The sequence below is a fragment of the Artibeus jamaicensis genome, unplaced genomic scaffold, assembly GCF_021234435.1.
Source record: "Artibeus jamaicensis isolate MK-2021 breed Jamaican fruit bat unplaced genomic scaffold, CSHL_Jam_final scaffold_847, whole genome shotgun sequence".
NCBI classification, from domain to species: Eukaryota; Metazoa; Chordata; class Mammalia; order Chiroptera; family Phyllostomidae; genus Artibeus; species Artibeus jamaicensis.
The window spans coordinates 6020520-6036768 of NW_026522057.1; the positions used below are offsets into that span (position 1 = coordinate 6020520).

General features: G+C 50.4%; 1 protein-coding gene across 2 annotated transcripts in view; it reads right to left on the minus strand.

The window, feature by feature from the left end:
* MACF1 (microtubule actin crosslinking factor 1) overlaps positions 1-15497 on the minus strand; it is a 326604-nt gene extending 311107 nt beyond the window's left edge. The window contains exon 1 of one of the 2 annotated variants that reach the window (XM_053660146.1): positions 15263-15497. In XM_053660146.1, the coding sequence (XP_053516121.1) occupies positions 15263-15482 (220 nt within the window). In that variant the 5' untranslated portion in view covers positions 15483-15497. Of the gene's footprint in view, positions 1-1097; positions 1404-15262 lie in introns of those variants that run through there. The other variant, XM_053660135.1, reaches the window with a different exon arrangement.
* Between the last annotated feature and the right edge of the window lie 752 nt (positions 15498-16249).

The following is a 16249-nucleotide window of genomic DNA, read 5'->3' on the forward strand; positions in this document are numbered from 1 at the left end:
CCCTCCCCGCCCCCCCTGCATTTTCCCAAGCAGAGCTCTAATGCCACAAGGGGGGGGGGGCATTTTACAGCTTCTTCATTAGTTTCCCTTCACTGGGTAGGTGTCGTAAACAAGTAAGTCGAACTCAGTCAAAGGGCTGAAGTTTCCTCCCCTTCAGATGAAAAGAAACTAAGGACCCAGTCACGAGGGCCCCAAATGAATCAAAGAGGGGAAAGTGCTTGCTGCCTATGGAGTTTCTGGGAAAATCTCCATGTCTATGGAAAGCACAACTGCTACCCAAAGCAAGATCCCAGAACTGGATGTTAAAGATTAAAGCTGGGGCCTCCCAAGGCCACGCATCCTGGCTCCCACTTAAGGGGCAGCCTCAGCAGTCAGAGCAATGCCGTCCCCAGACCCTCTGGCCTGTCAAAACTTTCTCTGTCTACACCCCAGGTTGAGAACAGCCATTAACTTGCAGCGCTGCTTAGCACGAGAGCCTCCAGGGGCTGAAATCCGAGCTCCAAGATAAATCTTTATTTTTCAGAAAAGGAAGCCACAGACCCCGGCACCGGTCTTGCTCAAAGGCCCCGGGGCGGAGGGTGGGAGGAGGCCTGCCACCAGAACTGCACACTCACGGACGCCGGCCCCAAAGAAGCCATGGGGGTTCACAACCTCGGCTGCCACGCGACTGATGGGAGTCTGAAGGAGACAAAGGGGCGAGGGACCTTCGGCGGGCACGCAGATGTCCGAGGAAGACCCGCACGGGGCGCAGAACCGGTGGCTCCCGCACCCCGCCCCACTGGCCCCCCGCCCCGCAACTCCCCACTGCGGGAGGGCTCCGAAGCCGGCTCCGGTCTCGCCTCCTTCCAGCTGGGCCAGATAACCGGCAAAAAATGTGACTGGTGCCGCGGAAAGCGCCGCCGTCCGGAGGAGAGCGTTCCAGAGGCTTACCCCCAACTCACTAAATAAACTGGCCCCGAGAATCAGCAGCTCGGGGACCGGCCCCAGCGCCGGGGTGGGCGCGACCCCGCCCGGCCGCCCCACCTGCAGCGGACTCGAAGGCCGAATCGCGTCGGCCCGCTGGCCCCATCCCGACCCGGCCCCGGTCCCCGCCGCACCTTTGTAGCGCTCCAGCACATCCTCGTACGCCTGCACGAACTCCTTCTCCTGGCTGCGGTTGGCCGGCTGCTGACCCGGCACGTAGCCAGCCATGGCCGCCCGGCGCCGCGCTCTCCCGGGGCCCCAGCCGACGCGGGTTCCAGGCCCGCGCGCCGAGGCGGCGACGGCCCCAGCCTCGGCCCTTTGTGCGGCAGGGGGACGGCGGTGGCGCCCTCGCTCTCCGCTCTCTGCCCACCTCGCCCAGCCCGGCAGTCCGTCGCGCTCCGCTCCTCAGCCCGCTCGCACCCGCGGGTCCCGGCTCGCGTTTCCGCCTCCCCACCCCTCGGCTCCGCTCCTCCCTCGGCCCGCCCCGGCGTGGCGGCGGCGGGCGGTGGCTCCTCCTGTCAGGAGCGCCAGGCCCGGCCCGCTCCCCGCCCCTCGCCCCGCCGCCTCCGCCGCCGGCGCGTCCTCGGCCCCCGGGCTGCCCCCGGGCTGCCCACACCGGTCCCCCCGGTGGCCGCGGACCTGCGCGCGGCCGGGCCGCGGGCCGAGCCGAGGGGGCGGGGGTGTGCAGCGGCGTCCGGCCGGGTGGGAGGCCGCACGCGCGTCAGGACGAAGGGCCGGGCTGGCCACCGCGGCGGGGAGACTGGGGGGCCTACTCCACGGGGGAGGCGGGCGGCCCCATTCGGCGCTGACCTCCACCCGGAGCTGGGACAATGGAGGGAGCCCCCGGGCCGGAGAGCAGCCGGGCTGAGCCCGCGTCGCTGCTGGAGAAGGACCTGGAGAAACTGAAGGGAAGGGACAGCGCAGACGATCTGGGGGCCTCGGACCCCAGGGCTGGCCACGCGCAGAGCGAGGGCAAGGGCCGGAGGCGGACGGGCTGCCGGGTGAGGCCGAAGGCAACACTGAGGCCACAAAGAATCCCAGGAACAAAGAGGTTTCCAGAAACGGAAGAAACCGAACCGGCCCTGAGAGGGCAGGCCGAGCCCCGAGAAGTGAGCCAGGCCAAGGATGGGCGGCCAGAGCCTGAGAAACGACCGCTGAGGAACGAATGAAAACGGGGTTCCGACTGCACCAGGGGGTGACAAAGAAGAGCGACCGACAGGATTATTATCCTGTGACAGCCATTCGAACAGACTTAGATTAAAAGGGAGAAATGTGGGAACCTGAGACTGAACCAGGGCTGTTGAGGAACAAAGAAAAGGATTCTGGGGCCTTAACTTGGTCGGGGAAGGAAGAGGCAAGCCCATGATCCTCTCCGCCAGGGGAAAGGCAAGGGGAGAAAGGGGACTGGCGAACAGGGGTCGGCGATTCTTCGGGCCCCTGTTGAGGAGGCGGTTCCCAACAGCCTCTGATGCCGCATTCAGCAGTGCGTCCCTCAGACCAGGGTTCGCGGGCACCCTGTTGGGCAGCGCTGCGTCCCAGAGCTGTGAATGAGGAACGCAGACAAATAACCGTGATCTCTTTTTTTTTTGCCCCCAGCTACCGCAAGCCAGCCATCATCCTCCCCAGCTTCATCAAGTCTCTGTTAACTTGATTTTTCAGAGGGTGGAGGGGTGGGTAAAAAGTTAGACTGGCTGATCTTACAATAACAGCACATTAGCAAGTACAAAAAAAAGAATTCATGCAACATTGAGCAGCCAAAATTGGGACTTGGGCTTCCATTATAGTTCCCATTCTCAAGATTTTTAAAGAGCAGCTTCTTACCCTTGGGGGCAAGGCCTGCATCTTTGTATGCTTTGACTAGTGCCAAGGATTTGGTCGGTGCTCAGCACATTAGTGACAGAAAGAAGAAATGATGCTTTTCACTAATAGGCACACACTGGCTGTTTCCACATCACTCCATGGTCAGAAATTGGGTGAACAAGTCATTAATCATATCTTTTTCCATCAAGTTTTGCTGGCCTGCCCAAGTTCTAGGCATAGAGATTATCCAGGAAAGGCCTACAAGAGGGCAGACTGGGAGGGTCTTGGACAAATGCTCATTTCCTTCCAACTTAATCCTTTGTGCTTAAAAAAAAAAAAAAAAAGCTAGTTCACAGTTTGGTGTCGGCTGCTAATGAGCTCAGTTAAGAAAAGGAGGTGAATAAGCTTGAGGTTTATTTTTTTTAAATAAATAAAAGGCTTTTAATAGAAAATGCAGGATGAAGGAATTGGTGATTGATGGCATAAGCACATTTTCCGTAAACAGCAGAAAATAGAGAAATGCTAACTCAAGGGAATCTTGACTGTATCAGTGCTGAGTCATCTGCATTTCCTATATTATTTTATATCAGTAGGCTAAGAAGGCCCAAACGCAAGTACACATACATGTACCTCCACCCTCACCCCCAAACAGACATCTATACCTCATTTTCACCACAGTAAATAGAAAAGTCTCCCCATCCCTCCTGGGGCTGCTACATGTGCCACTTTGTGAGCAGATCCTTCAAGAATTGTTACTGACACTCCCCAAAGGTGAGGAAAGACAACACCAAAGAAGGAAAAGCGGCAAAGAAGGAAGAGCAAGTCTGTTTGGAAATCAGGCTTTGTTGATGACATGAGAGGTTTGGTGGGGAGAAGGCAAGGGGTTGAGATTCCTATTAAGAAACAGGGTAATCAAAGAAGAAAGTTCTGGTTTGGATTGTGGCTAGGGGACTTCTCAGACTTAAGTAGCTTTCTTGAAAAGATTTGCATTTAAATACTCCCATGAGATTTTGAAGTAATGAATTCTAATGAATGGAAAGGGGGAAGTCCACATGTTTGGCGGATGTTCCTGTTTTATACAGAGAAAATTTTACAAGGATAAAGGAACAAAGCAGCTTCTGGTGGAATGGGAAGAAGGAAGCCTGTGAATTGGAGGTTTTTGGTTTTTTCCAAGCAACAGTCTAAATTTATAGCCTGACCACCCAATTGGGACATCTCTGTGGCTTTCTTCTTTTGGTCTATGATTTGCTCCTGATGGTGAGACTGCTGTTGCATTTATAAGGAGGCTGCAAGGGGGATGGGGTGCAGAAGGCAATATGTACTCAGAAGGGCATCTAGTGGAGGAAGAAGGCAATGCAAGTAAATAAAGCCCTATTTTTCCACAGTGTCCTCCCCCCACATAAGCCTCTTCAAGTGCCCCTCTCCATAAGGCCCAGCCACTGTCAATTTCTCTCAGCTCCTCACACTCAACTGTGCTCTCCCACCTCAGGGCCTTCCCACCTACTTTCCTTCTAGGCTGTAACTTCATCACTCCTCTTTTGGCCTGCCTCACTCCAACTCACCCCTCTGCTGAAATTCCCACAGGAAGCTTGCCTTGATCACCTCCCCCCCACCCCAGATTAGTAGGTCCTCCTGCCCCCTCTGCACCCCCCTTTGGTGATATCCATCACCCTTGAAGTTATCATTCAGTGTCTCTCATCCTTACTAAATCATTAGCTCCCTGAGGGCTAGGGATGTCTATCTTGTTCACCACAGGATTCTTAGCATCTAGTAAATGACCTGGCACATATAGGACATTCATTAAATGTGTTTCAAATTTTTATTAAATGCATGAACGAGCGAACCAGATGATCCTAAAACACTCAGCTGCCTGTGCGTTCTAACTAGCTAGAGGGCTAGGGTATTTAAGAAGAAAGTATGGTTATCTCTGACAGCATCCTTTATCTGTGTCTGGCATCCCAAGTCCTTCATATTTTTGACAGCTACCTTCCTTTATAAGTTTTTCTCTCATGATACCCTTATGGGCAACCTCTCCTACAATCAAACCCTGTGTCTTTGCCTGGAATGTCCTCCATTCCTCAACTCCACCTACTGAAATCCTACCCATCGTCAAAGTTTACCCTACGTGATTTGAAGTTAATTTTAATCAATCCAAGTAGAAGTTTTTCTCAAAACCCCAACCACATTTTCCTTCCCCCATTCCTAGAGCAAACACGTACTATAAATGTCTACATCGCTGCCTCCTTAAACTCCAGGTTCTCCCGTTCTTTGAAGTGGAAACATCCATTTCATCTTTCATTATCATAGGGCTTAACACAATGCTTTGCACATAGCAGATGTTTGATAAATATTTGCTGAAGACATAAATGCCTCACTGAAGACATGTGGGGCTGGGAGATGTGTGCTAGATCTATGATTCGAGACAACTGAGACCAGCCCTAGCCAGGTAGCTCAGTTGGTTAAAGCACTGTTCTGATGATGCAGCAAGGTTGTGAGCTTGATCCTGGGGCAGGACACATGCAAGAACCAACAAATGAATGTTTAAGTAAATAGAACAAATTGATGTTTCTCTTTCTCTCTCTAAAATGTTTTTTTACAAAGAAAACTGAGAATACAATTCAGTAGCCACCAGAGGTGAGGGCACTTCATGTGCAAAGTCAAAAGCGAGAAGTGCACAATTCTTTCTCCTTCTCCCAGTGCTCCCACTCCAACCTCTAGAAGATTTACCCCCAGCACTTCAGCTTGGCTCATGCTGCATTATTTTACATGTGTTAATTGATGCTTTACAAATAACATTTTTGCCAGTAGGCTGTGTATGTGTCTGTGTTTTCTCTTTGTTCCTCCTTGCCTTTTAGTCTATCTCCTGAGCCCTTTACATTTCCCAATAGTAGCTGGAGCCACACACTGAAGGGGCTGCCCCAAGCCCTATCCTTTGGCCAACTCTTGGAAGAAGATCCTCCAGTTTTAATCTTCAGAGACCTGTCTCCAGGCCCAGCTCCACCAGCCTTGCAGACACCAGCTTTGGCCACCCCAACCGAAGCTCCCTTTCAGCCTAGCTTCTGGAAACACTAAGCTTTGCCTCAAGTTCCCAAGTCTGCTCTAGGGTAGGAAGCCTTTGCCCACTATCATGCTGCCCTCTTCTGTTCAGAAAGCGCAATATCACTAATTTAAAAGTCCGGGATGGTGCCAGACACCCAGGAAGATGTGATCACTGCCACCCAGCAGCCCAGCGCCCTGTCACCATAGCAACCCTCAACATGGTTACTCAGCCATCTGGGTTACCATAGCAACTGCCCAAGTCTCTCCACCTTAGCCATTCCCAAGGCCTTCTCCCCTGGCTGGTCAGAGCCAATGCCCAAGAATCTCTGATTTTTACTAAGGGAAATGAGTAGAGGCTGGACCCCGATAGGCAGCTGTCTCAAAGGGGCGTGGAATGCCTCACCAGCCAGGGGCTTCCAAGGCACAGTGGAAATAATGGGTGTTAAGGCACTCCATGAACCTAGAAGTGCTGAGCAGATGTTAGCTATTATTAAACTACTGTTCCTTGTAATGGGGGAGGCAGTGGGTTGCCCTAGGCAGAGCTAGTGCCATTCCCAACCTGGCCCCTTACTGACTGGGAGACCTTGAGCCAGAACTCTCTGAGTTTTTGTTTCCTCTACTGTAGCATATTTATGTCCTGAAGTTATTCTGAGGATTAGGTCAAATAAACTGTGGAAGACGCTCAGCACAAAGCCTGGCATTTGGAACATACCACTAATAGTTAAAAAAGGTATTGACCGCTCTGCCTTCTCACAGCCTCTCTGTGAATGTGACTATTCTACTTTCTCTTTGGAAAGAATCAGGCTACAGTGAATCCTGCTCACTCAACCCCATCCAATCTCCCATCCTGCTCTGGGGCAGGCAAGGGTCTCATTCTGTGTGGTGCCTCTGAGGTTCCTACCAGACAGGGCTACAGGCAGTCTGTGCTCCTTGGGGAACTGGGAGGTTCCCCAAATTAGGAGATGTGGTTCCTTACCCAGGAAGCTCCCCTCCACTTGAAATAACACCTCCCTATCCAATGCTACCTCAGGATAGAACCCCCCACAGGGGTGGTGACAGGCAACCCTGGAAACTGAGCACAAATCCCAGAGAGGCTTTAGAGAGTGGTAGCTGCAGCTCTCGACTGAGACCAGCGTTGTGTGGACAGTTCAGTGCAGGCCTGGGGCACAGGTCCCTCTCATAAGAACAGAATTCTTCCGTCTATGATTTTAAAGACCTCGATCCTACTGCATCTCAACTTTAATCTCTTGAGACTGAATCCTTGAAATCCATTTCTAGGCAATCACTCTGGCCAGGTGCCAATTCAAATCCAGGGTCTAGCTTAGCTCTGGCCCCGTGTTCTGGGTGTAGGGCATGAATGTCAAGCTGGAAGGACCAAAACACTGGAAGGACACACTACTCCTGGGGCCCTGGTATTTGGGAGTGGAATTCCTCATGATGCCTCTGGGAAGTGGGTCAAGTGTGACTGATTCCAGTTTTCGGATATGACTACCAAACAGATGAATCAATAGATTTTTTACTACTGGGGAAAAGTGGTACACTACTTTAAAAGTTTAGGAGGTGAAAGTATGTGACTACTGGAACTTCCGCTTATGTAACTGGGGAGGCAGAAGTAGGGTGTGTGGATCAAATAAGACTGGCCATGAATTAATAACTCTTGAATCCAGGTAAAGTGGGTTTGTGACACTATTCTCACCCCTTTAGTATCTGTTTGAATGTTCTGAAGAAGGCAGAGGATTTGGAATTAGGTCAATGTGAGTCACAGCAGTAACTGCAAAGGGCATTTGCACACATTGTGTTCCAGGGGGCGCCCTGCAACACAGTCAGCAATGCTGACTCTGGCTCCACTCTTCACTTGCTGTATGACCTCAGACAAGTTCCTTAACTTTTCTGTAAAACAGGGAGAATAGCAACTACTTCCCAGGGATTGTGAGGATTAAATGATATATCTAAAATGCCTGGCACACATCTAGGACTCAATACACAGTAGCTTTTCCAGCTATAATTTATGAGGTGATCCCAGCTGGCATCAGCTCTCAAGAGCTCCTGGACTGAGTTCAGAGTTCAACTCCCAAAACCACCATCTGGATTCTTTAATTCCTAACTCCCACCAGCTGTTCTCTCTTCATTTCCTTTCCTTCCTTTCTACTGAGGCCAAAGAAGGGAGAGCAAGAATAGGGATAAGCCAACAGGGACGTGCCCTCTCCCTTCAGGTTGTCCTGGTAAATTCCTATTTGTTTTCCAAGTCCCAATCAAATGCTATCATTGCTCTAAGCTACGAGTGGGGGTAGGAGCAGGGGCAAGCTCTTGCCCATAGAACTTCCTCGTAACTGTCTTTGGACTGGCAGTGTACACAGCTCAAACAGCATTCTAGCTGCCTTCACAGGCGAGAGCTGGGTTTCAAAGCCCAGGCTGAGCCTACCATAAAGCAGTCCTAGAAATATTGGTTAAATGGGCAAGTACATGATCAATAAATGAGCAAAGGGATGACTCAACATATTCATCAATTAGTAAACAAGTGTACGAGTGAATGAATGACATTAATGATAGTAGCTAACATGAACCAAAGGCTGACCACATAGTAGGAAATGGGCCAAGCACCTCACTTCCACTATCTAATTTAATTCACCCTTGGTCCCCCACTTTAACCATGAGAAAGCACAGTTCAGCAAGGTTAGTAACTTCCCAGGGTCACTAAACTGACAAATGATGAAACCGGGACTTCCAATGACTCCCAAAGCCATTCCCTTTAGTGGATGAATGAAAGAATAAGCAAACAAGGAAACAAATAAAGGAGGGAATGAAGAAGGAAGGGCATGGCCAGAGGGACACACCCACTAAGGCTCCAGGCAGAATCCTCCCCATGACCACAAGTCAAAAGCCTGGTACCTTCCGGGTCAGGGGTGAGGCCCAGCTGAGGACAGAAACCTTGGTCCATAATCCCATAATCACTCTTCAAATTACAGGGGCTCCCAGATCTTCCCTGCAGCAGCATCCTAAATCTGGGGTGGTGGGGGATGGGAGGTAGACTCCAACTAAGAGCACCATCTCTGCCCCTTTTATGAGAGCCAGGATAGCCAGGAAGCTGGCAGGTTCCACCAGACAGGTGGCAACAGGCAGACCCAGGGCCAAATCACAGCAGATCCTAGCTGCAGCAACTGGCCAGCACTTTGTATGATGATGGGTTATCAATATTCACACTCAGATATGTTCACAGACCTTTCCCCAGGGAAAAGACTGTGGAAATGAAAAAAAAAAAAAAAAACTGCAGCCCTAGATCCTGTTGCATTGTCAGCTCCTCTGGTGGCATCTAATCTCAAACCCCTTGGGACAGAAATGACAGCCTTTCTCGGCATTCCTAACCTCAGTCCTTGGCTGCTCCAAAACAGAAAGGTATGAGTCAGACTGCCATTCCAAACCTTTCTCGACATCACCTGGGAAGTCACTAGAAAAACATGATGGGACACCTACAGACAGCATAACAGTGGCACTTTGCAATGCACAACCACCTTCCCTCACCAGCTGGGGTCCCACAGGGACGCAGCCTCAGAGAAAAGACAGCTTGGCTGTCTTTTTTGCTGCCTGCACAGAAGTCTGCCCACGTGGTCATTTTCCATCCCTCCAGCTACTGTGACCCAGATTTACTTTCAAAGAGCAGGAGCTGAGCTGGAGCTGAGCTGGTGGTGTGTAGCTACAATGCATCCTGCCCCACTTTCAGGAAACTTCCTCCTGCTCACCTCTCTGCTAGTGAAACCAAGCTCCAGGATGGGGCCAGGGACTCTGAGGATACTGCCAGGAAGCAGAGAGCCTCCTCAAGTGCAAATAGCTTCAGGGAAAGGAAGGTTGTCTGCTCAGCAGTAAGGGTTCACAATGTAATTGTTTTTAGAGCCCCATTTCCCACGGCTGTATGCCCTTCTTCCCACCATGGCTTGGCCAGAAAAAAGCCACCTCCCTCTGGCAAAGCCCTAGAGTGAAATGAAAGGGATGGAACTAAGAGGCCTGGAGCCCCTTCCTTGCTTGCCTAGGAAACTGCTGCCTTTCTGGAGTCTCCATTGCCTTTTCCAGGTGCCCAGAGAAGTCACAAGGAATGACCCTGCTAAGTGCAGTAAGAGGCATGTTAACCTGTGCTTGCTGAGTACATTCTGATTTTCACTCAATGACCATTCGAAGCAGATGTCATCACCTCCCTTTCACAAATAAGAAAACTGAGGGTTTAAAAAGTGAAGTCATTTGCCCAAGTTTTCTGACTCAAAATCCGGTTGTCTCCATAGTACTTGGCACATAGCTGGGGCTAAATCCAATTTTTAAGAAAAATGAATGAATGAATGAATGAATGAGCAGAGAGGCTCCTTCTCAGAACTTCCATCCTGGAGGAGACATGCCTGGGCACGGAGGAGCAGGCTCTGTCCTCTGCAGAGGAATACATGCTCAGCATTATCTGCCCCCAGGAAGGCTGTTGAGGGACTGCAGCCCTGACCTCAGCTCTGAAAGCAGGAGCAAATACCAGCTCTCAAGCATTTCACAGCCCTCACCAAGCCTCCAGATTCTGGAACCTGTGCTCACAGAGTGAGATCCTGGAGCAATACCAGGAAGAGCAAGGTGGGAACTCCTGAATACAGCAAGCTCCAATCCAATGGGGGACGCGTACCTGGAAACAATGAACCTTCATATAAGAACAGATGAAACAAGGATTGGGTAGAGATACAATTGCCATCTGACTGGAGAGCTCAGGGAAGGCTTCCTGGGGAGGCCACACTGGAGTAGACACTGGGGGATGATGATTTCCCCAGCACCTGCTGAGGGGCTCCCAAGAATAAATCCTACAGATGCTTTTTACTGGTTAACTAGGAGGCCAGCCCTTAGCCCTCACTCACTGTGCCCCCCTCTTTCACAATACACACAGGAATGCAATTATCTTTTCCCTCTGTCCTCTCAACTAGACTGAGTTCCATGAAGAAGGGACCACGTCTTTCAGCCATATTTGAATATCAGTGCCAAGAACAGGGAGGCCCCTGAATATGCGATGCTGGCTGAATGAATACAATTGACAAGTGGGTGGTGAATCCCTCCTGCACCCAGCCCAGGCCCTAGCCCAAACATGATCCCCAAATTTTACCGCTCTCTGCAAGCAACATGTCATTAAAAATGTACAAATCTATAATGACAAGTATAAATGGCTCCCGGGGAGTTATGTGGTGTACAACCGTGTGACACTGTCCTGCACCTTGTTCTTTCCCCATACCTCACAGGCCCCAAGGGAAACAGACTTCTTTCTCCCCTTCTCTACCCTGCGGGATTGAGCTCCTTGCTAGAGTAACTTCCCCAGCTCCCCAGCTCCCCAGTTCCCCAGTTCCTAAGTTCTTTGTTACTCCCCACCAATGAGTTGTTTGCTACTGACAGAGAGCCAGATGGGGAAGAGGCAAAGTCTCCCAGGCCCGTGTCTCTGTCTTTTTCTATAAGCCAGAATCTTGACACCTCTCCCAGAAGTGAACAGAAGGTCTCTCAGGTTAAGTCCGGAAGCCAAGTCAATTGATTAATTATTTAATTAATTGTATTTATGGTTAGTGACAGAGAAAGGGAGGGAGAGAGAGCGAAAGGTAGAGAGATCAATTTGTTGTTCCATTTTCTATGCATTTACTGGTTGATTTTTGTGTGTAGGGAATGAACCTGCAATCTTGGTGTATTGAGACAATGTCCTAACCAACTGAGCTATCCAGCCAGGGCCAAAGTCAACCAGTTATATTGTCACCCATGTAGATAATTCAGGCCGGCCTGGTTGCCAGGTATTGCCTAAGGAAACACAAATAGCACTACACCTTGAGTTAGGAGATCTGAGTCTACCAGTCTATGGGACTACAGGCAGTCCCTTAAGCCCTCTGGGCCTCAGATCCTCACACTTGTCCTAACTAACACAGAGTCACTATGAAATCTATGTAAACCATAACACTGGTCAACAGAAACAAGGCATTCACATTAATGACTATTGTTCTGTTTCATTGTGACTGGGATGAGAGAGTTGAAAATGGGGCTGGCAAAGAAGAGAGAGACGCCCTGGCTGGTGTGGCTCAGCAGACTGAGCGCCAACCTTCGAACCAAAGGGCTGCCCGTTCGATTCCTAGTCAGGGCTCATGCCTCAGTTGCAGGCCAGGTTCCCCAGTGCAGGGCGCGAAAGAGGCAACCACACATTGATGTTTCTCTCCCTCTCTTTCTCCCTCCCTTTCCCTCTGTCTAGAAATAAATAAATAAAATCTTGAAGAAGAAGAAGAGAGAGAGGAGGGAGAGGAGGAGGGTGGGAAGAACAGCACGCACGGAGCCCCTCAAACCTGTTCTAACTCCGTACACTGAGGTCAGCAGCCTTCTCAGCCCTGACACGCTTTTCCACTCTGACATGTGTGATCAGCAGGGGGCCCCCATCAGGCGTCTCAAGCACATGAGAAGCCCTGAGACCAGTTCAGGACACCAGTGGGGTCAGGGACGGGGGGAGGTTTCTGTTTGGTGAGACTGATTCAGACACCCGACTTGTCTTCCTAACCCAGACCCATGAAGAGGAGAAAGCTGCACAGGTCAGAGCCGGCTTCTAGTGTTAGACTGACATCCTTCCCTCCCAGAATGAAAGCTCTAGCTTCAAAGAGCCTCAGAGCGCCAAGCGTCTCCCAGACATACCTCTCCTGCTTCTCAAAGGAAAGATTCCCTGAAGAGTAAGGCTGCTTATTTAATTACTAGAACCCCCACGATGTTCTAAGATCATAGGAAGATTGCAGCCAGGCCCCAAAGTAGCAGTCCCGCCTCCTCTGCTGCCTTTCTTCTCTCCTGCTAAGGAAACACGCCCAGATGCAGCGCAGAAGTTATTTTTAACCATGGCAGCCTCCCATTTTCAGCCTCTCTGGCCCAGCCCCCTCCTCAAGACAGCCACTGGCAACGTCAGGATGTAAAGAAGATCAGCACAGATGTTGGAACACAGCACGGCGCCTCCCACCCCTTTGCTCAGTTGACTCGGCAGCATCCTTAGGGGCTCTGCCTGGGCATTAAACGCCCTTGAGTCCACTCCACTTCTGTTCTACACTCAGAATGTTAAATAGCAGGCAAATCATCCTGCAGGGCTCCTCAGAGAAGACTGGAAGAGGAGATCATCACAAAGGAATGTGTAAGTATGCATGTTGGTGGTGGAGGGGGCCTAGAGAGTACAAGAAAGGGAGGAGGAGGCTTCTACTCTGACACCTTCTGGAGAATGAGGGGTTTGTGAGTCCAGACGGCCCCCCAGTCATGGTCATGGCCCTTTAAGGCTGGGGACTAGTAAAGGCCTTCCTGTACCCTATCGACAGCTCTGAAAACTCTATTCACTGGCTGATGCCACAGACCCAAAGGCCTTGAGAAGGAATGAAGAGTCCTTCCTCTGAGGGCCCCCTACTGCCCATCAAACTCTCCGGCCTGTCTTCCAGGTCTCCTGCCTTGCAGCTCACCCCCTCTAAAATCCCTCCCTGATTACTGGAGCCCACAGAATGTCTAACTTGCCATTACAGCCCACTGCCTGTTCCTGGACCACAGTCTGTCACATATTCTCCCCTAAACACTCCTTGTGTTCATTCAGTCATTCAATACTGGTTGATCCCCAACATGCACAAGGCCCTGTGCAAGCAGCTGGGGTGAAAACAAGACACGGTCCGGAGGGAGTGGCAGGCACCCCGTGGGATAACTGCTATACTGTGCAAGGGAACACAGAGGAGAAAAAAGTATGAATAAGAGAGCGGAGGAGGGAGCTCTGGATACCACCGGGGCATTAGGAACAGAGGAGGTGGCACTTAAAGGAGGGGGAGGTTCCCAGCACCTAGGAGGGAAGTGAGAACACAGAAGTCTGAACCTGCAAGATGCACGTGTAGGGGGTAGAGGCACAGTTCAACATGGCAGGGTGCTTGGGGGAGCAAGGTGAAGCTGGAGAGGCAAACAAGGCCTGATGTCCTTTGTTTCACAGGCAATCATAAGCTTAAGAAGGTTTATAAGCAGCTGAGTAACAGGATTGGGTTTGCATTTTAAAATAATATACTGTGTTAGTCATGTGGAGGAAGGAGGGCAAGCCCAGAAGAATTATTAGATGGTGGGTGGCATGTCCAGGCAAGGGGTGATAAAGCAGAGGGAGCCACGGGAATTATGAGAGAGACACAAAAGCAGGACGGGTCTCAGTGATGGAATGAAAGTGAGTCATGTTGCTGAGCTAGCTGCAGGCACTGCTTTGTCTGTCTTTCTGTCTGCACTCTGGCACCAATGCCTGCTGTGATGCTGAGCACAACCCACAGCAGCAGCTCTGGAAGCAGCAGAGACAGCACTTCATGAAGTTCTTCACTGAGCCAAAAACATGCTAAGAGTTTTACATACATTATCTCCTCTAATCCTCAAGCCAGCCCTGCACAGGAAGCATTTAAGATGGGGAAAGTGAGGCTCAGCCAGGATAAGAGCCTTGCCCAGAGTCACTCAGCTGGTCAGGGCCAGGGCTGCCATCTAGCACTTGCCTCTTGGACTCCAAAACCTGCGCTCATAACCACTGCACTGCCCTGCTCTGCTGCTTAGCAAAGGAGATGAGCACCATAGGAGAAGGCTGCCCCAGCCCTCGCACTGCGAAAGGGGCAAGTGTGTACGTGAGTTTAGAAAGCAGTGGGAGTGAAATTGCTCTCTCCAAGGACTTTAGTCCAAGGAAATAACTCAACAGAAGTCAAGTGTTATTAATCATAAAGATGTTAAAATAATAAAAAAATGAAGATGTTCACTGCAGCCCTGGCTGGTGTGGCTCAGTGGATTGAGTGCCAGCCTGTGAACCAAAAGGTCTCCAGTTCAATTCCCAGTCAGGGCACATGCCTGGGGTTGTGGGCCAAATCCCCAGATGAGGACATTCGAGAGCCAATCAATCAATGTATCTCCCACACACCAATGTTCCCCCCCTCTTTCTCCCTCCCTTCTCCTCTCTCTAAACATAAATAAATAAAATCTTTCAAAAAAAAGATGTTCACTGCAGCATTGTCTGTTATGGCAAAAAAGTGAAAAATTAGTAGGATTTTTAAAATCAAGAAATATTACACGGCCTTTAAAAATGGTAACTATGAAGCCTAAGCTGTAATGTGAAAAATCTTATTGATAGAAGAGTAAGGGGGAAAGTCAGATCTAGAATAGTCCGTAAGCCATGAAGGGCACTGCGTGGAACCTATAAACTACATGGGGACAAAGGATGGGAAGAAGTTGCAAAAATGAAAAAGGTCTGCACAGAAGGATTGGAGTGGCAGATTTTCCTCTTTCAAATTTTTCTTTAATGTTACTTCATCACTTTTCAATGGTAATGGTAACAAATTTGATTCCAGCTGGCTTGCCAGAGAGCCCTGGGCCGGATCCCTCCACTGCCTGCCCAGCCAGGGCACCCCCCCCCCCATTCTCCCCAAGCGCCCACAGCACCCAGCTCACTCCAAGCAACTCTTACCAGCGACTCTGACCACAGCACGTTCCGCAGGGTCCAACACAGAATCCTGGCTTTTCCGCTTTTTCTGCTCATGCAGTGGTAGGTTCCAGGGTAAGGTGTCCCCTGGGGGACAGGGAGACAGGCTCCCTGACCGCTCGCTCCTGTAAGACCGCTCGCTCCGACAAGACCGTTCGCTTCGGCATGACCGCTCACTGAGCGTTTCTTCATCCGAGGAAGACATCGCCAGGGTAGGGGCTGCGGCAGAAGGGCCTGAGGGCCCGGGGAGAAGCGATCTGGAGGAGAGAGGAGTGCGTTAACAGATGGAAGGGGTCACACAAAGAACACTGGGGCTTGGGAGGCAGAGAGGTTCAGGTTTTGGTTCTGACACTGATTTCATCTTTCTAAACCTCAGTTTCTTCATCTGGAAAATGGGAGTGATGGTAATACATGGCCATACTAATTTACAGAGTCTTGGGGAAATCAAATGAGGTAATATGTGTGAAGATGCTTATAAATCTTAAAACACTGTGTGAAAGGTAGCTCCTATTATGAGTTACCACTATGATTGTTAGTTGGTACATTTGGAGAATTAAGCTTACATACAGGTCCCAAGATAGGAAGATGTGGATTAAATTCAACCTCACCATTTACTAGCTGTGTGACCCTGGGGACATTTAATTTAATTTCTTTGAGCCTCAGCATCCTCATCTATAAAATGGGGATGATAGGTCCTAACTTGACAGGGTTATTTGCAAGGAATAAATGAGATCTTGCAGGGCCTGGCTGGTGTGGCTCAGTGGACTGAGTGCCAAACTGCCATACAAAGGGTCACCGGTTCAAGTCCCAGGTGGGGCACATGCCTGGGTTGCAGGCCAGGTCCCCAGTAGGGGGCACACAAGAGGCAACCACATATTGATGTTTCTCTCCCTTTCTTTCTCCCTCCCTTCCCCTCTCTCTAAAAATAAATGAAATTCTAAACAAAACAAAACAGGTAGAGCACTTAACCAT